The 22899-nt window shown below is 48.0% G+C and overlaps 1 protein-coding gene across 2 annotated transcripts in view; it reads left to right on the forward strand.

Annotated features, from left to right (window-relative positions):
- LOC119063678 (urea transporter 1) overlaps window positions 1-22899 on the forward strand; it is a 40423-nt gene that overhangs the window by 2913 nt on the left and 14611 nt on the right. Inside the window, exons 1-2 of one of the 2 annotated variants that reach the window (XM_037165125.2) lie at window positions 14931-15003; window positions 21716-21869. In XM_037165125.2, coding sequence (XP_037021020.2) covers window positions 21734-21869 — 136 coding nt within the window. In that variant the 5' untranslated portion in view covers window positions 14931-15003; window positions 21716-21733. Of the gene's footprint in view, window positions 1-14930; window positions 15004-21715; window positions 21870-22899 lie in introns of those variants that run through there. The other variant, XM_053664136.1, reaches the window with a different exon arrangement.

Here is a 22899-nt window from a genome sequence, read left to right on the forward strand (position 1 = left end):
ACTCTTTTGAGGGGACAGAACTATGAATTTAAATTCTGTTAAGATGTTCTAACTTTGCCCTTTGAGAATTAAGCCACTAACTTGGTTTGGGGGATGGAGAGGGCATGTTTTGTAGAGTTGTATCTTTTATCTTTAATCCGGTGAGAACAGAAATAAGACAGTAACCTGTGAATTCTTCTGAATTCCTTTTAGTGAATGGTTTAGGAGTTATGTGTTTAGTTTACTGCTGAAGCAACCATTTTTTAAGCAAATATTTATATTAAATAGTATGGCTTTTCGACAGTGTGGTTCAAGAGCCACCTGCATAAGAACCACATGGATGTGGTTTAAAAATGCAGACTCTGGGCCCCGGCTGGTGTAGCTCAGTGGATTGAGTGCTGGCCTGCAAACCAAAGGGTCTCTGGTTCAATTCCCAGTCAGAGCACATGCCTGGGTTATGGGCCAGGTCCCCAGTAGGGGGCACTTAAAAGACAACTACACATCAATGATTCTCTCCCTCTTTTTCTCCCTCCTTTCCCCCTCTCTAAAAATAAATAAATAAAACCTTTTAAAAAATTAAAATGCAGACTCTTGAGCCCTTCAGACCTAATAAACAGAAGTTCTGGAGCTGGAGGCCAGAGGCTGCACTCTCAAGCTGCCTGGAGACTCTGTGCACACCCACCGGAGAACCGCTGCTCATCCCTGGATTAAGGGAAGGAGCCAGGTTCTCTATAAAGAGGTGAGCAGCAGAGGCTGACAGGTACCTAGGACCAAGCTGACTCTTCTTTACCTTCTTCCCTTCTTTCCTCTCCCTTCCCATCTCCACTGCCCACTTCTGTGCCCTTTTGCCTGTTGACAAGTCCTGTGTGAATGATCACCGAACTCAGGCACACTAAGCATTTTTCTTGTGATGCAGCTTGCCACAAGAGGGCACCGGAGTGCCTCCAGAAGCGTGCAAGGCCTTCTGCTCCCCCTTTCCACTGCAATCTCAGGTCAGGTCCCGTCTCCCAGTCTCAGACCTGTTCCCCACCTCACTGATTCTCAAAATGACACCAGGTCATATAAGCATACAGGGCTACTAAAAAAAGCACTTACTAGCTGTGAGGCCTACAGATGGTGTTCGAATGTCTCTGAGCCCAAGTTTCTCATCCTAACAAGGAAATAATACAAACCTGTTGTTGTAGTTATTTTTTTTCCATTGTTGTGCACATACAGTGGTCTCCATTCCCCTCATCACTCCCCACCACCACACCCATCCCCACCGCCAACCCTCAATCCTGCCCCCTTTGGCTTTGTCCATGTGTCCTTTATTCGTATTCCTGAATGACCCTTCTTCTTTTCCCCATTTCCCCTTTCCCCTCCCCTCTAGTTGCTGTCAGTTTGTTCTTTATTTCAACTTGCTTGCTTGTTTGTTTTGTGGATTAGGTTCTACTTATAGGTGAGGTCATATGGTATTTGTCTTTCCCCACCTGGCTTGTTTCACTCAGCATGATTCTCTCCGGTCCCAGATTGCAGTTCTCTTACTAGTTAAGTGAGATAATAGAGGAAAGGCTCCTCAGTCAGCTGCTAGGCGCTATTTATTCTACCATGAGGCAGCAATTTGCACTGTTAGGAAGGCAGAAACCTTGAATTGCAAAAATGGTATTTTCAAAATTTTATTATTAACGATCTGAGTTCAGTCTGGGCCATGTCTCATCCCTAGAGTCAGAAACCATCCCACCTCCTCTATAATTTTTGACGTGGACCTTATCACTTTACTGGTGAGCAGAAGAGCGCAGGGGAGCAAAGACCAGGCTCCCAGCTGGGCCCCCAGCTCCACTCACTCAGCTCCTTCCCCGGGATACAGTGGGCAGTCCTTTAGAGGCTGCTCCCTAATTAATTGTGCTATTATAATTAACGTTATAATAACTCATTCTGTGGAGACAATTATTGTAATGAGTGCCCTGGTTGTGTACGTGCTGGTGATGGAGCCCAGGAGATGGTAAAGGTGGAGGTGGGGGTGAGGGGATGGTGGACTTTCCAACTTAGCATCTTCAGAAACTCCACCTGCCTGCAGGGTAAATCCCAAACCCTGAGCCTAGCAAAGCGCCTTGTGTCCCGGCTGTCGCTTCCTCTTTCAGTCTTACTTCTCCCGGTGACATTCACACAATACTCAGACACACACACACTCACACTCACATCCACGTTAGGATGCTTCACGATCCTCAGGCCCAACACACCTTCATCTTGTCCTTTCTCATCATAACTTCCCTCTATCTTCCTCCAGAAACACTCCTGTTCAGAATTCAATACCCAGTTCCACTGTCAGCAGCATCTTGTGTGAGGACTTCTCTGATCCTCAAGGCAAAGTTAAATTGCCTTTCTCAACACTCCGATGGTATGTTGTGCACACTTCAATTCTAACAGTTTTCATCTGGCTTGTTAAAGGCTCGTGAGGCGGCCCTGCCCACCAGAGGCGGCCTCAAAACAGACGGCCGCAGGGCTCCCTCGGACTTCTGGGAGAACCCGGGCCTTGTGCCCTCGTGCACACAGCCTTGACTGCTGACTATGAAGTCAGGCAGCGGAGCGCAGACACCCTGTAACAAATCTGTTTTAACATATACCCAAGTGAAGTTTTAAAAAATCGCAATGGACACTTTATGCATGAATTTCCAGTGAGCCAACACCTCGCTCTGCCACTCCCCGGCCCTGACCAGGTGCACCTGACCGTGCTGCTGTTTCAGCTTTTACCAGGAAGATGACGCCACCTGAAGGGATGATGGAGCCTGGGCCCTCCACCCCACCAACACGTACAAAGTCCCGAAAGACAGACATCATGGCCAGCAGAGCCAGGCGGAGGGCCCTGGGACAGGGAAGGGCTGACCGCACTGCTGACGAACGCCTCTGCTCACTCCTCATCTGCCTTCTGCCTTCTGCTGCCCACCCCATCCCCCGATGCCCCTCTCCTGTCCCCGGAGACATAGCCGTGCTGTCAGCTTCCCTGCCAATTCTGTGCCGACTTCAGTGTCTGCAGCCCTGGATTCCTACTCAGACCAGAGCCCCTCACCTGCACTGCACCTGGGCACTTCCACCTGCCTGTTCCCACATCTCAAACTCAGCATCACAAGATGGACTCTTTAACGCCTTTAATCTGCTTCATATTGTCACTTCATAATTTTTATTTCATAGTGGGAGCAGTAGGCACATTGAGTGAGCATGTGCACTGCATGGCCATCACATTCAAAATGACTGAGCAAGTAGAGCAATAAATCTGCATCAGATTTTGCATGAAGCCCAAACATTCCTCCATGGAAACTATTAGGATGATTCAGAAGGCCACAGCTGTGGGAAACTGGTGATTGGCAGCTTCATAAGGACAACGCAACTGCTCATGCATCAGAATTCAGAATGAATTCTGAGAATGAATGAATTCAGAATGAATTTGTCGCATACAGAGATTTTTGGTGAGACATCAAATCACCTGGTGACTCGCCCCCCTACAGCCCTGATTTGGTGCCCTGTGACTTCTGGCTTTTTCCAAAACTAGAACCACCTTTGAAAGGGAAGAGATTTCAGACCATTGATAAGATTCAGGAAAATACAACGGGGCAGCTGATGGCAATTGGGAGAACTGTGTGAGGTCCCAAGGTGCCTACTTTGAAGGGGACTGAGGTGTCATTGTCCTATGTACAATGTTTCTTGTATCTTGTATCTTCTTCAGTAAATGTCTCTATTTTTAATACTACATGGCTGGATACCTTCCGGTATTATTTGTAAATGGAATCATGCCATCTATAATTTGTGTGCCAGGCTTTTTTCACTCAACATTGTGAGGTGCATCCATACTACTACATGGAGTTTTAGGTCATTCATTCCCTCTTGCAGTGCAAATATATCATTATTTATCTGCTCTACTGCTGATGGGCTATTGGGTTTTCCATTTTTGGCTGTTATAAATAGCACATATCAAACTTTGTGGTGCACATCTTTTGATGTGACCATATGTACGTGTTTCTTTTGTGTACGTTCCCAGGGAAGCACTACTGGACTGTCGGGTGTGCAGACACCCACTCCAGCAGATTCCATCCACAGTTTTCTACAGTGGGTCTGCCCACGTCCATTTCCCCAGCAGCGTGTGTGAGTTATGGTTCCTCCACCTCCTCCCCAACACCTGCTGCTGTTTCTGATTCACCTGATCTTCATCCTACGGCTACCACCCTTTTCCCTCCCAAACGATCTCATATCTGCAGCCCTTTCCCCTTGGACTGTCCCCACTGCAGGCACTATGAGCAAGCCTCCCTGGCTTTGACCTTCAGGCCACCCCGTGAATCGCTCTCAGATAACTTCCCTGAGTGTGGCTGTCGTCATCACACTGTTCCGTCCACAGAACTTCAGTCACTCCTGATCTCCACTTACTTTAGAGTTAGGTCTGTTTGAATACGTTGGGTTTTCGACCTGCTGTGCAAACCTGGCCAGTGGTTCGCAATCACCATCTTTCCCTTAGGCCTCAACGCTGCCTTCCCACATGTACTGTCCTGATGCCTTAGACCCTCTTCCTGTGCGTCTCAGACGCAGCTTGTTTGGCAGGAAAACTGTCTTTTTTGTCATCTTCTTATTCTACAAGAAGCACCCAAACTGGAGAGACTTGGTGCTGGTAGAGCCTTAGGGAGCTTGTTCCAATACCCTCATTTCCAGAGAAGCCCCAAATTACAAAGAATGTAGCCAAAAAACTACTAGTGACTTTGCAAGTGTTTCATGACTTTCCTAAAGGGACAGCAATGCCTTCCTGTTTGCTGGTGGCCATCATTTGGTCCTAAAGCAAGCAGAGCTTTGGATTTTAACTGGATGGAGAGAAGAAGGGGGGTAACAAATAGAAATCTCAAGTCAACTCTCCTTTTAAAGCTGCTTCTCCATAAGAGAAACATCCTTACCTCCTATCATTACTGAAAAATAGAAATAAATCCATGGGAAAAAGAAAAAACAAATTCGCTTCCTTCTCCCCCATTTTTGAAGGCAAATAAAACTGTGTTTAATATTCATTTATAGCCTATTATAGTTATTACTTGAATGTATACTGTCCACAGGGTCCCCAATCCACTCTCTTTCACATCATCCATCTTTAAAGCTTAAGCATAATTTCTCTATTTTAAATGGCCGTAGAGGATCATAGTTCCATTTTTTTCTTTTTACAATGTAATATTTTCCTTACCTATACTTTTTTTTTGATGTTGAGTGTTTAGTAGGGGCTCACACTAATGCCTGGTTAGTGTATCATATTACAAGGCAGCACCATCGGAGGGCTGCGGGTTCAGCTGCCTTATGCAAACATGAGGAGGACCGCTTTCCTTGGGAACCCAAGCAGGGGCTGGGAACTCAGGCGAGACTCGCGGCACACACCCTGCAGAGCAGTCACGGACATGCCCAGGGCCCACAGCCCACAGGCACGCCGTGCTTCCCTCAGCCGACACTCCCGTTTCTTCCTGACAGGCCATCTCTTCTTTTTCCGCCTTCACTCAATGCTACTCAAACGTGAAGGGCCTTAAGAGGCTTTTCTCTTCGAAAATGCTCCCTCCGCCTACTCCAGACACCAAACTCTTAGCTCTAACGTGTGCGTGCCCACAGTTTAGGACTTAATTGCACATCTTCTCCTATCATTCAAGAGAACCTTAAAAGATGGCAGTTGTCGATGAAACTGACAGGCCCCCCCCCCGTCCCTCTGTGGAAGGGTGCAGGATGGGCTCCCTTGTAGGCTGATGGTTTTACAAATGCCTTCTGTGCTAAGGCCCATAGGTGACCATTGATCATACACAGCCTTCACCGGCACTAATGCTGCCTATGTCTCTTTGCTTCACCAGGGTGTGAGAACTACCTTCCACTTCACACTGTCCCCTAGAGTCCTGAGAATTCACCTTGATATGCAGTAGGATGGGAAATCAGGGATGAACAAGTGCAGAATAGGGGGTGCTCAGAGCTGAGAGGAGACAGTGAGTCCCAGGTTAGCAGGAGGTCACTAAACTAGTCAAGGCATCCTGCACTTACAGTCTTCGACCTGGAATGTAAATGGAGAAGAAACCAGCCATGGCCCACACCCAGTCTTCGGAGAGCTCAGGCCTCCTGGGTTTGGGTTGAGCCCAGGTGTGGCAGCTTGGATGGACTTTCCTATAGTATCCTCATTGATTGCCACCCACAGGGCCCTGAAGATGCAGGCTTCCTTTCTGCTTGCTCACCATCAGATGGCTCAGGGGGCCCCCGAACCAGCCCCCTGTAAACCTGGAGCCAGGGCTCAGTCCTCCCTTGTTTTAGGACTGACCCGGATGCTAGCCAAATCCTTTGACTATGGTTGCAAGCCAGAGTGCAACTGTCCTGTGGCAGGAATGGCCATCAGTGTGCTCCGGATGGCAAGGGCACTCCTCCCTGGGCTACATGTCCCGATGATGCTGCAACCCACTCTGAGGGCTCTACTGGGGGCAAAGTCATCCCCACTGCTTCGCCACACCAACAACACACACACACAACTGTCTCGGTGCTATGCAGGAATTCACACTAGCCCTGCAAGTCTCCAGGGTCAGAATCCCATTCATTCATCTGTATACTCAGGGAGTGCCTACTGAGGATCTCTATGCACCAGACACTGAGCCTGGAACGAGTGCTACTGTCGCAGGTGGGCACAGGTAACCAGGTTCTCAGTGGTCGTGAAACATGAACTGAACACACAGAGTTTATAGCAGAAAGAGGGCAGATTTATTAAGCGACAGTACACTCCACAGAACATGGGAGCAGGCCAGCACCAAGCAGAGACTGAGCCTCAGTGGCTGAAAGGATTCTATTCTTACAGGGCACATGGTTCCTGGCTAGTTTGGGTGGGCTCTTATTGTGCATGTATGATAGCAGTTTATCACTTTAAGCTACTGTGTATGTGGTCTCCCATGATTTTCCTTGATTGACTATCAGAGGATGGAGACCCACAACACTAATGTATTATAATGCCATTATAATGAAGCAAGGGTCGTGTAGCATCCTCTGAGCAGATAGAGTCATGATTCACCACTTTTCCAAGTGGTTTTAGAACCGGGCCTCTGTCCTATATGGATGTCATTTGTCTTAGCCCTGAGGCAACTCCAGAGTTTTCTCATTCCTGAGGATCCAGTCTCAGAACAGGGGTTCTTATCTGTATTGATGTCCTTTGTCTTAGTCCTAGGGTACCTCCTACCTTCAGAGTTCCCTCCCTCCTGATAAGAGTCTGCCCCCCTTCCGCTGTGAATAGGACCAACCCAGACCCTGCCCTAAGGAAGCTTGCAGCCCAGTGGGAAAAAACTAAATAAAGCCCGAACTCCCACAGTTAATGTCATTACAAATAATAACGAATGCTGAGCGAGCCAAGAGAACCGCACTGGGAGAGGCCACTGGCCAGTCCAGGCCTGCAGTGCCGCCTCCCCACAGCCTTGATGGGAAGCGTGTGCCTACCCCTGCCCTGGGGTTAGGAGGATAACAAGTGGGATGGCAGGTGTATTTGTCATTTGAAAAGTGTACTTAACATCTCTACTGTTGTAACCTAGGCTACAGAAAGTACAGTTCCACACCGGGTGGGTCGCCTTTTGGGTGAGGCAGTTGCGCACTGGGGTGGGATGGGGGATCACTGCAGGGTCCTGGGTACAAAGGCCAAGGAATCTAAGCTGGAGAACCAAGGGAGGAAGCCAACCAGGAAAGGCTTAGGGCAGATCCCCAAGACCCTGAGGTGGAGGGTCCGTCCTGGGGCCTCTGGCTAGACCACAGGAACCCCTGCCAGCCTCCGTGGCCAGGAAGTGGCCTGCCCCTCTGCGTGCAAGCATCACTTCGTTTGTGTGACCTGTGATAACTTGCTGTAGTGACTGAGGGCTCTTAGGCACGCACTAAGCCTATGTGAAGCAATTAGTGCCGTCGAAGGGAACCTGATGCAGTGCCTCGATGGAGCCTGATGGGGCGATGAGGCTCTGCCTAGAGCTCTGCCGTGGGCCCCCCCGGCCCAGCCTCTGACAGCGTGCTGCCTGCTGCCAGCTGGAATGCAACTGTGACTCACTTGGGTTCACCATGGTGTCCCCAACCAAGACACTGGAATTCGTAAACTGTCACCACTCCAGGGGCTTGAATTCGTCCCTTTTCACTAAGTTTCAAAGACAAGGATGCTTGAGAGTGGTGCTTTCCACACTTGAATGTGCACGCAGACCCCCTGGGGACCCGGTTAAAATGCACATTCTGATTCTGGAGGTCTGGGTAAGGCTGAGGGTCCTCATTTCTAAACAAGTCCCCAGGGAGGCGGGTGGTGCTGGTCTATGGACCACACTGGGAAGACTTCAGAACATTAACAAGACTGAATGAAGTCAACCTTCCCCTCTCCTTCATGGGTGAGAATAGGCAGATCCACCAGCCATTACTCACTCATCAAACATTTGTTGAGCCTAAGAACTGGGATAATGATGACACACTGGCAAAAATAAGGAAGACAAAGGTAGGAACCGTTTTAGGAAGGAATAGCAATAAAAGCTACCTTTGCTCGAATGCCTATCATATGCCCTCATCTTATTTCATCTTTATATTTGGCAAAGTAGGTATTAGTAACTCCCATTAACTTACTAATGGAATTAAGGCTCGGAAAGGTGAAATAATTTTCCCTGGGGTGTCATGGCAGGCTGGAACTTGAACCTGGTTTGTCAGACTCCAAAATCCATCTGATTCCACTATGACAGACTTTCCTGTTTTGGAGGGTGAAGAGTTAGGATTAGATTCAGTCTGGAGTTTCTCAGTCACGCCTGCCTATTGGAGTCACCAAGAGGACTTCTAAAGCTCTCACACCCCTAACCAACTACATCAGACTTGCTAGCAAAGAAGGAACACATCAGCATTTTTAGAAGCCCCCCTCCCCCAAGTAAGTCCAATGTGCACGCATGACCGAGAATTACAAGACTGAGAATCAGTCCAACTCCTCCTGTAATAAGTGAGGCAAGTGAGAAGCTAGAGGGTGAACGGCCAATCTTGTCAGAATTAGTGCCTCTCAATTCCCAACACTAGGGAAGGAGGCAAGGGGGACGCCAGGGGTGTGAGGCCAGGCTGTGAGCCCCTCTCTGGCTTTTGGCTGCCAGTTGGTGGAAGATGAGGGTGGTCACAGAGAGCACTTCTGATAACCACAAAGGGTCCTTTAAATCAGGCCGAGTTGATAACACTATGCAGCCAGCAGTAATGAAGCTTCCAGAAGGGACAACCGTGAGGAGCCTGAGCCAGCTGCCACTCCTTGGCTCCAGAGGGCAGCTTCAGTTCACTTAGCACAGCCATCCATCCCTTGCAGCTTCTTGGCTGCTCTAATACCAACTCTCTCCATAGTGCTCCCTGGTGAGTAACCCCAGTTGGGGGGGGAGCCTGGTTGGGAGTGGCCTCAACCCATCCCATTCTACCTCTGGTGGCTGATATCTTTGCCAAGAGCCTGTAACACTTGGCCAGCCCCCTGGTCCAAAAAGCCCCCTTTGCCATGGTGATGCCAGGCCATCCCACCTTCTCTTCACCGCCTAACTGTAAACTGCAGCCCCCTGCCTAGGCTTCAGGCCAACATGCCAATACCTTTAACAGTGAGGAAACAATCTAGTAAGTTGTGAATTACCCTCAAGAGAGGGTGAGGGAAACAGGGCCAGCCCCAAACCTCCTTTTTTCTCTTCCTCAACCTAGTCTGAGGAGATTTAAATGTTTCTCCTACTACCCCTTTCTCTATTCATCCTCATGGGGAAAAATTTTAAACACCAGCAGGACCATTGCTAGCCAAACGGCCCCTCTGGGCAAAGGCATTCCAGCGCCCCTTACCTCAAGACTCTTAGTGCCCCCACAGGAGTTCTGCAATAAATCCATAAACGGCTAAGATGCTAATGGTGCCCCTTAGATGTAGTGTATTTGTCCAGTGTACAACCTGCACATCCTTAGTCACTGGCTGTAGACTCCAGAGTCCTTCATAATGGGCCCTACACTGGCTTGAATTTTATTTAAAAACTGGAAAAGAAATGATGCATTTGGGCATCTGATTTAAATCGTTGGTAGGAATGGAGATTCCTTCACCCTTCTGCCATATGTAGGAGGAACCCCTGGCTATTAAATACGGCTGAGTAACAGCACTTACGGACTAAGTAACTGCAATTAAGAGCTAAAAACGGAGGCACCACCATGCTGCCTGGCATCACCCATGCCCAGGCTGCTCTGGCCAGGGGCAGGCAGTGGAGGTTTGAGAGAGATGCCTGTACTGTGTGCCTGCTTGCCTCCTGGCTCCTCTGGGCTGGGGACTGCCTACGACAAAGCATGAGCTCCAGGGGGGCTTCTGGGTCAGGGGGAGTTTGAGCTGTCATCTGGTGCCTTTTTGTCTGACTGTTTACCAGGCTAGACGTCGCGGGCTCGAAGCGCACTGCAGAGAAACGTTCTGTTCCAGACTTGCTGTACTTGCTGTCTTTCCTTCTCGCTTCATGAGGGGTGAGAAGATAGAAAGAGAAGGAGAATTTTTATTTTATTTTATTTTTATTTATTTATCTTTAGAGGGGAAGAGAAGGAGAGAGGGAGAGAAACATCAATGTACGGTTGCCTTTCGTGCATCCCCTGCTGGGAACTGGCCTGCAACCCAGGCATGTGCCCGGACTGGGAATCGAACTGCGATTGTCTGGTTCGCAGGCCCGCGCTCAATCCACTGAGCTACACCAGCCAGGGCTAAGAATTTTTTTTTTGTAATTTAGCACATTCTCTTCCGTTTACAAAAGGCCTGCTCAGGATGCAGGATGCAGTAGCGCCCCCTGCAGCCATCCTGTCATGTTGAAGTCCTCAGCGTGGCCCTGCCCCCCCCTTATGCTTGTGGCGCAAGTGACTTGAAAAGCTAAACTGCCTGTAGCTCTAGACGGCTACCAGCGGGAATCTAAATGAAATAGAGCTGGCATACTTTCTGAGGCAAACAACATATATTTAGAAATATCTACAACTGTAAAATATTGTGGGGCAAAAAAAACCCCACTAAAATCACATCATTCCTCCCCATTTCTTAATTTAGTTCTAATCTCCTCCTCCATCTATTTTATGAACTTCCTCAAAATCTCTTTGAAAAGGAAGATGTTATGAATGAACAGAAATAAGAGATCCTCACCTTGTCGTCCAGAGTCTCCCAGCCCAGGTTTAACTGCGAGGTGTAATTCTTTTTTTTAATAAAAGATAATAGCAAAGCTGTTTACAGGGGTGGAGTGTGATCACTTGCTCAGTGAGAGATACAGGCACACACTGTTTTAAGTTCCCAGACGAGCGGCGTGGGCAGGAGGCTGCTGGGAAATCCAAATAGGAGAAGAGTGAGGGCGAGGTGTGAAGGTGGGAAACGTAGGGAGGGAGAGAACTTCCTAGGACCCAAAACTCCACGGAGAAACTCAAAGAGAAGGAAAGCTCTAATATGTTCTATCGTGACTGAGCCAGCCAGAGAGGTGGCAGATGCGCCCAGAGAACCAAGGGCGCGGAGGGATACGAGAAGCTCTCGGAAAACACGGAGGGGAGCAGAAAACAACAAACAATGTCAGGGATTAAACAGCGAGTGAAACTCCATAAATGACACCCTTGGGGGCTGGAGAAAGAACCGAGAAAAAGTCACTGGAGTGTGCAATTAGGGCTGTTTTCACATACCTGAGAGCCCAGGTATGACTCGTTACTGGGAGCCTGACTGCCCCTCTGATCTCCAGCTTCAGGGTTCTTTCCAAAGCCACAGCCCTTCCTCCACGGCAGACCCTGGCACCTTAGGACCTTGCAGTGGGAGAACTCAACGAGCCTCGTCAGCCACCTGCCCGGTTCAGGGTGCTTATCAAACAGGGTCCCCCACAAGTAACGCCTGCCTGAGTGTGGTTGGTAGGGTAATAATATGGGTGTAATGACTTGTGGTTTTAATTTGCCCATTTCACCTAAAATGTCATATGGTGTGCTTGAGTGTGGTGTCGCTATGCTACAGAATTACATGCTTAATATTTTGTAGTAAAAAGGGGGCATTATTTGTGCCAGACCCTGAAGTCACCTTCCTGGGCATAACCCCTTCTGATGTGGGAGCCCGGAAGAAGCTTTTCCCCTGGTTCTAGCTGGGAAGTGGGACCCCTACAGGAGTCCTCAAGGACAGCCTCCCCCTTACTGAGAGAGACAGACATCGGCATGGTGGCACCTTTTCGTGTCCAGCACAGAGCTTTACATACATCTTTGCCAGACCTCATCACAAGCTTAGAAAGGAAGTAACCTTACGCCACTTTGCAACGAGGGGTCGAAGGCTCAGACCGGGCAAGTCACACACCTGTAGTCAGCTTAGGTGAGGAACACAGCTAGCAAGGGATGAAACCAAAATTCAAACTCAAAGCTGTCGGACTCAGAACCCCATGCTTCCTGCTACCTTGTGAATACTATGAAGTGAGCCTGTATTTTGCGAGCAGCACAGCAAATGTGATAAGGTGTGGCTTTATAGGGGCCAGGGAGGGGCCAGGAAGAAAGGATAGAAGCGGTGGTGGTTCTGCCAGACGACTTGAGACCCCAGCACGTACCCTCAGCCCCTGACCGGGGCCACTGAGGCAGAAGGCTTCCTGGGTCCCTGTGGAGGTGGCTTCAGGACAAATCTACAAATACACATTGATGGTTGGTTTACGCTGGTGTCAGCCTATCAGTAGCCTGTGTTGTGGCTAGCACCTGCGTTTCTCGTGACAGTCCCAAAACACCCTTCAGCGACAACCATCAGAAAACTTTGGTAGAGGTTTATTATTCATAAAACCTGGAGAATAATTACACAGCTCTCCTGGGGCCACAGCTGCAGGAGAGGTCTCGAGGAGAGAGAGAACACACACAAGCCGCATGGGTCTGAGGTCCTGCTCTTATCAGGGTTAAGGGTAGGGGCTGACGTTCTCTTCTCGACCTCAAGAAAAAATATAGCTATCAGAAAGGATTCCTTGTGCCCCGGCCCATGTGGCTCGGTTGGTTGAGTGTTGTTCCGAAAAGCGAAAAGTCACTGGTTCTATTCCTTCAGGGCAGATGCCTGGGTTTCTGGTTTGCTCCCTGGTTGGGGCACATATAAGAAGCAACCCATCAGTGTTTCCCTCCCTCTCTTTCTCCCTCCCTTCCCCTCTCTCTAAAAATAAATAAATAAATAAAATATTTTTTTCAGAATTCCTTGTGCTTATGGGCCCAAATTTCTAGTTGGAATCTATCAGCCATTGTTTACAGAGGGCCTGTCACAGCGGTTGCATTTCGGAAAACCCTCCCCCTGGGCGGCCTGGACTCCTGCACTGTGTTCCTGCAGCTGAGCCAAGCCTCATAAAGGGATTCCTACAGTCATATCCCACCAGCAGGCGGAGACCTGCCCCGTCCAGTCACAGCTGTGCAGCTGTATCCACATCTGCATCTTTACTGATCAGAGCTCCATAGGACCAATCAGATATGTGGCTCTGACCAATCAGGACAATGCTATGTGGGCCAATCAAACTGTGAAAATTTGGATTTCTCATTTGCATGGAGTGAATGCCCAACTAATTGTGCAATTTGTATCATTACCATTACTATCATTACCATTATTATCACTGGGAGGAACTGTACCTCCCTTGCATAAGGAACACTAGTGGAATGCCTTTCATTCCTGTGCCAGACCTTCAGACTGTCCTCTTGCGATTCACCTTTCTCCTTAGGGGTAGCCCTAGGAGTTTATTTCTCCTTATTTCACCAGGGGAAAAATGTTGGCAGGAAATATACCAGGGCCTCAAAACTCTAATCACAAACCTGGAACTGTGGTCTCCTTCCCAGGCCCCAGACACAAACACCCTCAGCAGCAGGAGGCACCTGCAGGGAGTCCCCAAGGGGACGAGGAACCCTGCGGTTTGGCGGCTACCCAGCGGGTGGAGCCAGCGAGTTGCAGCTGCTTTGCTAACCACCGGCAAGGGCTTCCAGCTCCTCGTGGAGGGAGGGAGGCCCAGAGGAGAGAAAGGCTGCTGACGTCTGCACTGCTTTCTGTGGATGTTTTAAACTCTGTGCTCACAGAGTACCCCTGAGTTAGATGCTGCCCCTCAGAACATGCCACGAAATTGACATTTGAGGAGAATGAGGAGAAATAGATTTCTTTACTTGACTTTTAGGTTCTCCACTATGGGATGCTTGCCTCTGGACTTCTTTTTAAATTTATTTTTATATAAGTATTGTTGGTATACAATCTGATATTGGTTATAATAGTTTCAGGTGTACAATATAGTGATTCAATATTTTTATACCTTACAATATGACAGCCCCACTAATTCTGGCAACCATCTGTTACCGTGTGAACTTACCACAATGTTGTTGAAAACTGTGGCCTCTGCCTGCATTTTTAAAAGGCAGCAGAATCTGTGCTGGGATTTCCACCTAGGCAGTGGGGCATTCCAGGGGAACATTTGTGTATTTTTTTTCTCCTCACTGAGGAAAGAGCAACGTGGTGTCCACAAAACTCATTGTCTGCCCCTTGTCCTCCTCACCCCCGTGCAGCGCCCCTCAGGACCTGGCTGGGTGCACACACCTGCGCAGAAGCTGTGTCAAGTCTAAGAGAGAGTCCCTCCAGGCGCGGTCACTTAGCTCCAGAGTCCATTGCATAGCAACCTGCTGCTTGGTTCTTAAAGTGACACTCTCTTGATCCTTTTCAGTTACAAACCTTCCAAAAAATATTTCAAGATGAGGGGAGGAGTTACAGGAAACGGCATGGAGAAGAAAAAAGATGAATGTGAGTAGGACTATGGCAGGGCAAAGACCTCGGAACGCCAGGGAAAGGGTGGCAAAGATGTTGGCACCAGACCAAGAACAGAGAGAGACATCGGGTGCAAGACAGAGGACCCGTCTCTCCGCAGTGCTTTGGCACTGGAGCCTGAAGTGGGAGGAGATAGTGCACGGGTATGCAGAGTGGGGTTCTCATATAAAACTGAGGTGCCTCCCTGCCAGCCCTGCCTCCTCCGAGCACCCTCCCTGTTAGCAGAGCACAGTCAGGCTTTATCAGCCAGGGCCTTCTGCCACCGGGAAGCCAGCTGGAGTGTGAGTACCCTCCTCATTTCTAGTCACTTCTAACTGTTGGCTGTTCAGGCTGCTGTAGTTTTTGCTCTTTCTCCCTTTTCTTTGTTTCGGTGGAGCAATATTTTCAATGGTTGGAACTGAGTAGAAAGCCAAGTCAGAGTTCTGGTGAACTAGAAAACAATTTCCCAAAGCCATGCGGGCTTCCTTCTGGAAGCCTGAAAGGGATGTCTGTGTTTGTGACCTCTGAGTTCCATGTGGAAGAGGGGTCTCAGCAAGGTGTCTCCCAGGTGTGCTAAATGACTCTGAGTACATCAACGCTGTCTGGGAGTTTCGGGCTGTGTTCTTGAAACGATTAAGAAAAGTTGGAGACATATCACTGTGACTCCCAAACAGTGGGGTACTGGCGATGGCCCTTTCCAGTCTGGTTTCATGGGTCTTCCTGCATGTGCTGTCATGCTGGAGGGAGCGCACTCACCCATCGGGACTCACAACGAAACCCTGAATTTGGCAGGTTCTTTGCAGCTGCACTTTTTAATGTGGAATTCAGACCTCAGGGCTTCTAGGAGTGGTGTGTCCCCAAGAGATAAGTCTTTTAATCAGGGGACAGGAGTACCTTATGGTATTTTCTTTGTCTCTGCTTACAGCCCTAAAGAAAACTGAGTGCCTCCCATTTAATATCAAAAACTACCTAAAATAAAGATTATTGTAAGTACCAAATAAATGTCCAAGTTGAAAGTCTGTTTTAATATGATTGAGTGTTTAAATTCTTTTTTCTATATCCACATCCAAGACTTTGAATATTTTTTAAATACTCATACTAGTATGCCTCATTTTACTGTACTTTGCTTTATTGTGCTTTGTGTAAATTGTGGGGTTGTCTCTTTTTTCACAAATGGAAGGTAAGACCCTCTACTAGAAAACAGACAGTGACTCACCAAAGGCTCAGATTGTGATTAGCAATGTTTTAGCAATAAATTATTTTTAATTAAGGTATGCAGGGTTTTTTTAGGCACAAGACTATGGCACACTTAATAGACTATAGTGCAGTTTAAACATAACTTTTATGTGTCCTGGGAAAGCAAATACATTTGTGTGGCTTCCTTTATTGAGGCACTGTATCGCAGTGGTTTGGAACGGACCCTGCAATGTCTCCAAGCTCTGCCTGTGCTTGAGACATAGAAACTTGAAGACTTTCAGGTCTCTCCAGTTGGACAGATTTCTAAAACATGCTGACAGAGGAGTGAGTTTTAGTGTGTGTGATAAAATAGGAAATGTGAGTTGGATGGAAATGTTGCTACTGCCTTGTCTTAGAATGATGAGCACCGTTTTGTTTTACTAGTTAGTGATCGAGGTGTTTGAGTCTTGCTAGCAAGCAGCTCCCAGAATATTCTCAGGGTGTCAGGTCAGCACACAGTCAGGCCTTGCTGTGGGTTTGTCAGCATTACAGGAGGACGGGGCTTGCTCTGAGGCCCAGGGAGGTGTTCACACGCCAGAACAGTCACTGGGTCCGGCAGGGGCACGGGGTGAAACTGGGGGTGGCCGCGCCCTTTGTTGCCGTTCAGCCCCCTGTGCAAGGTCGTTCCAATGCAGCCGTGGAGCCAGGCTGCATCTCCTACTTCTCTGCACCGTAGTGCCCACTGCAGGCTGCCCTCAGAAACTCCTCCCTCCCTGTCTGTTGGCTTGAACAGAACCTCGGCTGGCACCAGTGTGCCCCAGACCTGAAGACATGGAGCTGCGGAAGCCCACCTGCTCCACAGGGCTGACTCTGCTGAGGAAGCCTGGACGGTCCCCACCGGGACCCTCCATGTTCTCTTCTATAGAATGAAGGTTTCAGCTCTCACTCTCTAAAATTGCGCCTCGCTCTCAAGTTTTCCCGTCTCTTGGCTCTAAGAAAAGGTTGCTTTTGAGTTCAAAGGACTTGATTCCCTGTGTGTGATTTTGGTGGTGGGTGAGAGGCAGGAACGTGCAGGGCTAAACGCTCACGCTGACGAGAGGCGACAGTTCCTGCCTCTCTCTTTTTCTCCTCTTTTCTTTCCTTCTATCTTTTTTAGCCATGTATGAGAGTCTTACCATTGGGCTTCTTAATGTTGCTCCTTTTCAAACTAAAATATGCACAGTGTAAACCAGAGACACATCAGTTCTGTACTTAACTAATCAGATAGTTTAACCACAGATGGACAACACAGGCACACGACTTTTTCTAAGACATGACAGTGATATTTGCCACAATTGTAGATTGTTCTGAGTCACTCTAGTAGAGTGTAAGTTCTCAGGTTTAAAACTGAGCCAGTAGAAGAAAGTAAAAGTTAAATAAAAGGGGGAGAAAAAAAGAAATACCACACATATCACTTTTAATGTTTTCTGGAACCTCTGGAGGAAAAAATGATATCCTTGGATGCAACAGAAGTTTGTTTTTTTTAAAAAAAAAAGGAAACATAAAAAGCTGCCACAATTGTTGAGTTCAAACAAGAATTGTTTGTCATTAACAAGATGATGACTAGCATTTAACAATTGTTATTCGGATACAAGGGAGGAAAAAAACGCCATTTGGCATTCTCTCCGATGGGAGCTTTGCTGTGCATTAAGTGTAGCTAGTACCTTATTACAGAAAATAGAGTCCACACCCTGCCTTGTTACTTTGTGAAGAACAAGACTGAGGACACTGTTGCTTTGGCCTTGGTCTCAATGGAACCCTAACAGTTTGCCCCGAAGCATTTCAGAGCCGCCAAAGCCCATTCCTCCCCCTAGAACAGGCTTCAGATCTGCCCACCTCCCAGTAGTGGAAAACCACAGCATGAATCTGTGCGTTGGTTTCTCTCTACGCAGAATGGTTTGCTACCATTTTTGTTTTGTTGTGTGTTCTAAACAAAGTAAAACAAACATTTCAGTGTCTGTAGTCAGCTCATTGTCTCTCTGCTGCTGGAGCTCTTGGCTGATGGAGAAGTCCGCCCTCTCCGATAGAGGTCCCTGCCTGGGGCCATATCCCCGCTCCTCAGGAACCCACCCGTGCGCTCCTGCCTTACAGTTCACCTGCTCCTCAGAGCCAGGGCACATGTCCTGCTGATTCATGTATTTTTTGCCCTTTGTCATGTATGGAGAGTGTGGAGATGAAGGAGGATGAATGGACAGGCTTTGACTGGCAGTGCTGATGACGTCCCTCCCGTTCCTCTTTGGAGGGTCCCTTTTGGAAATAAAGCTGGTGAAGCAACGTGCGGAGGCTTCCCCCCAGCTAAGGCTGGCCCTGGCTCGTGGGCAGCCGAAACAAGTATGCATCCTTCATACAGCCTCTGTCTCTGGGAACCTCAGCACCTGTGCTCCAGTGTCTTTCCTGAGCAGAGCCTGGGAAGCAGGGTCCTCCCGCACTGCTGAGCCATGGCTGGGGTGGACTTGGCTGCACGTGGGGCTCGGTCCAGTGACTCACACGGTGCTTCTCATGGTTCAGATGCTGGGCACTGGAGCTTCGGCATTTTGATGCTTGTAGAAAAGCTAGGAGAAAATAGTCCGGGTTTTGTTTGCTTGTGTTTGTTTGAGTTTTTTTGTTTGTTTGTTTGTTTGTTTGTTTACCCTTATCCTGCTCCTATTTTATTAGGGCTTTTTCTTTTCACTTTCTTGTCCTGCCTTTTTAGTTGAAATCTAATGGCCTTCTTAGTCGGATATGAGCAGTTTGCTTATCAGTAGGTGGTCCCTGCTCTACTTATTGCCTTCCATTGTCACATCCCACAGATGTGTGGATTCTTAAAGTGCCCGAAAGAAATGCGTCAGGTCTAGTGTGATAAAATTTTAGGATGAACTACAGCCTTTAAGCTACTATTTCACATAACCCGTACAAATGCTGGAGTCCTGGAACAAGCAGGCAGGGTTTGCAGGGCATCCAGACGCTCTTTGCAGTTCAGAATAAATGGTTCCCGAGGGCTCGAAACCAGCAGCCACTGCCCACTCTGCACAGGAAGAGACCCCTCTGTCTAGGACAGAGAAGCCCCCCCAACCAGCAATCCCAACACATGGCTCCTTCCTGAAAGAAAGTGATAAGCTGTGGATTCAGACAAAAACTCCATCTTTATTTAACTTGGTGGCTCCGAGGGGTACTCAGGTTCCCAGTCACGTCCGGCCAGTCCTAGTGTCAACTTTCCCACCTATATCGTGAAAATCTCTGAGGCCATGGTGAATTTAAACCCCCTAAAATAAGTAAATATGGGCTGGAAAATTTGAAAGCATGAATGTGCTCACCCTGGAATAACCCATATATACCGAACCGTTCCTGTGCCTGAGGGGAAATGCCCCTTCGGTGCTGTCACTCCAGGCTGCCCCCCTGGACGCTGCTCTGCACACGTGGAGAGACTCCAGGCTGCTGTAGCGGAGCTGTCGGTGGTTGGGGGGAGGCCGCTGCCTCTGAGAAGCTGGCATAGCTGTTCAAGACCCGTCACAGTAGCTGGGGGAGGGGCTGCCCAACCAGTATCTTCACTAATGCCATTGAAAGAGGGAAATATCTGCCCTGGCTGCTGTAGCTCAACGGATTGAGTGTGGGCCTGTGAACTAAAGGATCACGGTTTGATTCCCCACTCAGGGCACATGCCTGGGTTGCAGACCAGTTCCCAGCAGGGGACGCATGAGAGGCAACCATACATTGATATTTCTCTCCCTCTCTCCTTCCCTTTCCCTCTAAGGATACATAAATAAAATCTTTTTTTTCCACTTTTTTTTAATTGATTATGCCATTACAGTTGTTCTATTCCCCCCCTTCATTTCCCTCCACCCTACCCCCCATCCCCACCATTACCCCCCTTTAGTTTATGACCATGTGTCTCAAGTTCTTTAGATTCTATATTTCCCATATTATTCTTGCCCCGCCCATCTATTTTCTATCTACTGCCTATGCTACTTATTTTCTGTACCTTCTCCTCCTCCCACTCCCCTGTTGCTAACCCTCCTTGAGATCTTCATTTCTACATAAATAAAATCTTTTTTTTAAAGAGGGAAATATCTGAAAATAACTGATAGCCATCACTTAGATCATAAAACAAAAAAACAGCTTTTCATAATTGCTTAGTAATTCAGTTTAGCAGGTTTAATTATGGGAGCAGTGACCTCCATAGAGACTTAGTTTTGGATCCTGACTTCCAGCAGTTTTCAATTTAAGAGCTTCTTAGCACAAAGGCTCACTGGAAATCTCACAAATGCATGAATCTAACACCATTTCGGCAAGCCAAAATGAGCTGCATCCAGAATGTGTTCCATAAATACCTTCTACTTTGTCTAATGATTAATGGTTCACCATTGTTTGAAAGCAGATGGTTAATTGGGCAGTGGACTAATACAATTAAAGTACAATTGTTGCTTAGTAAAAAAAAAAAAAAAAAAAAAAAACAGTTGCCTACATTGATTTCCATACCAGACCTAAAAGAAGACAAAGCCAGAGTCAGGTTGGAAGGGGAGAAAAAGGCATCCCGTTTCTGTCTGTTAGTAGCTACTTGTTGGCTGTAGTAAACAGTGATGGGGCCAGAGAAAGCCATGGGAATGAAGCCCTTACTCGCGGCCTGGCCACAGGTAGAGGGTGAGCGGGTTTATCCACACAGGCTTTGTGATTTCCACGGTCACATCTTATGTGCCTGGGACTTCAGCATTCCAGTTACGCCTTTTGGGGGCTGATGGTGTTGGTACTCACCTACTTCACACTTACCTGGTTGGGCTCTGGACTTGCACACTCAAGGTGGTTTTGCCATTGCCTTCTCCCTTTGCCTACCTCTGGGATTACATCACTGGTGTTCTGTGTCCACCATCGACGCCATGAAACAGTTCTGTGTTGGGGCTTCCCTGTGACACAGTAATTGTGAGAAGAACCTCGTAGTGAACAGAAGTCACAGTTATGTTGTATTTTCTTGAAGCACATTTACTATAATGAAGGCCCTGTACATCCTTATATTATATAATTCTTAGATTTCAACTCTTGGATTTTCCTCCGCTTGGTCCACTTCTATCTTACTCATTTTCTGTACCTTTGTGTAATGTTATTCTTGCCTGTTTTAAAACATTTAAACAACTAATTCCAAAAATAATGATTTTCTGAGGCCATTACCTGATGTGAGGACATACTCAAATAATCTTTGAATTTGGGGAACGTGTGTGAAGGGGTCTCTTAAGCAGTGTCAACACACACAGTTTTTTTAAGTTTTTCTTCCCTTCAAGCTTGTAAAAATGAAAGCCTTTTTTTATAAAATTAAATTTTAGTTTTAAAAGGCTGTTAGCCTCAGACAGCACCTCATTGGTGTGCAGTAGTCAGTACCACTTCGAAATCTAATGATGGCTCCTTTGATTAACAGTGAGAAGCTTAACGTGAAATATCAGCTCTTTCTATGTATTATGGGACTCATTCTGTTGAAAGTAACTGTTTTCCAGCCTTTTCCACTAGGCTGAGTGAGGTCTTTGAGTCAGGATGTAGGTGCTCAATGAATGTTTGTTGAATTAGAAACTGCACCTTATGAAAATAAAAACCAGAACCTTCTCCTGGCGGCAACAAAGACAGTAATGACAAAAGCAGGATGGAACTGGGGTTTGCGCAATAATATCCACGATGATATTTCCAGAGGAAAACGGTGCTTTCTTAGTATCACGGGGTGTCATGGTCCAGATGAAGTGCCTTTAAACTCATCCTCTGTGACTACTGTGCCCGGGCCCGATCTGGACAGTCTGGAATATTCTGCATCAAGGTGTGTATGAGCTCTCTTCTTTCCTCAAGGGGCCGGGGACGAGACCCATGGAGGAGAGCCCTGCCATGGTTAAAGTGGACCGCGGTGAGAACCAGATTTCCCCACGTCGAGGGAGAAGGTGCTTTCCCAAGGCACTTGGCTATGTCACCGGTGACATGAAAGAATTTGCCAACTGGCTTAAAGGTATTTATGTTTCTCTGCCTTGGAGAAATATAAGAAGTGGCTGTGGGAGAAATTGACTGATGCTTCTGTAACCGAGCAAACAAGGGCCCATTCACAGGATGCGTTGGTGCATGACCCTACAATCAGTGTTGAGAGACAAGTTTTTATTTAACAGATCCAGCTGAGAACACTTAGGCTCAGAGCCCTGTTCTTCCCCAAGACCTACCACTTGCCTTGCTTCCCAAAAGGACAAAAGCCAAGGCCAAGCCCAGTAGGTCCCCACATCCCTATCTGTGCTTAAGCCGACTGTGCAAACAGTCTGGCAGCAGCTCTGTCCTTCAGGATTTGGGGTACGTTGTCATCTGCCTCCATACTGTAGTCCAGAAAAGCCTGTGCTGTGTTGTACTGGATTATGGTGGAGTCCAGGAAAGGCACACATCCCAAGAGTCCAGATAGAGTCCAGGTCTGCAGGGCAGCAGGTCAGTATCTTGCAAGGCCTCTGAGTCAGCTAGAGCGGGCCGATCGGAGCAGCAGCATGCCGTTCTCTCCCCTAGGACCCCAGGCCGCATGGCCGGGTCCTGACTGCCAACTGCCCCGCTGCTACATCGTGGCTCTTTCTCCTCCACACTCACTCTGCCCACACGGCTCCTATCTCATCACTGGCAGCCTGGCTGAATCTCTCACATGGCTGCCCTCTTCACCACAGACCAGCACAGCTGCTACCTACGCTCTCAGCCTGTGTGGCAGGCCAGCCTCTTCTCTCTGCTCACCCCTAGTTTAAATCCTGACTCAGAGCTTCCTGCATGGCCTCATCTCCACCCCTCCGACCATGAGCTACATTTGCCAGTTTCCCGTATAATTTACATGCTCTTAGCTGCCACCTTTAGTTAGGGCAAGTGTAACTCAGTGACAAAGGGAACCCCCTCCATGGCTACATCACAAGCCAGGGTACATTCTGAAGGTCACTACTTGCCTTTTGCCCCAGGGGGTAACACACCTATTAGTGAGGCATCAGCCTCCCATTGTTATGAAAAGTATCTTAACTGCTGGG

The sequence above is a fragment of the Artibeus jamaicensis genome, unplaced genomic scaffold, assembly GCF_021234435.1.
Source record: "Artibeus jamaicensis isolate MK-2021 breed Jamaican fruit bat unplaced genomic scaffold, CSHL_Jam_final contig_354, whole genome shotgun sequence".
Lineage (NCBI taxonomy): Eukaryota > Metazoa > Chordata > Mammalia > Chiroptera > Phyllostomidae > Artibeus > Artibeus jamaicensis.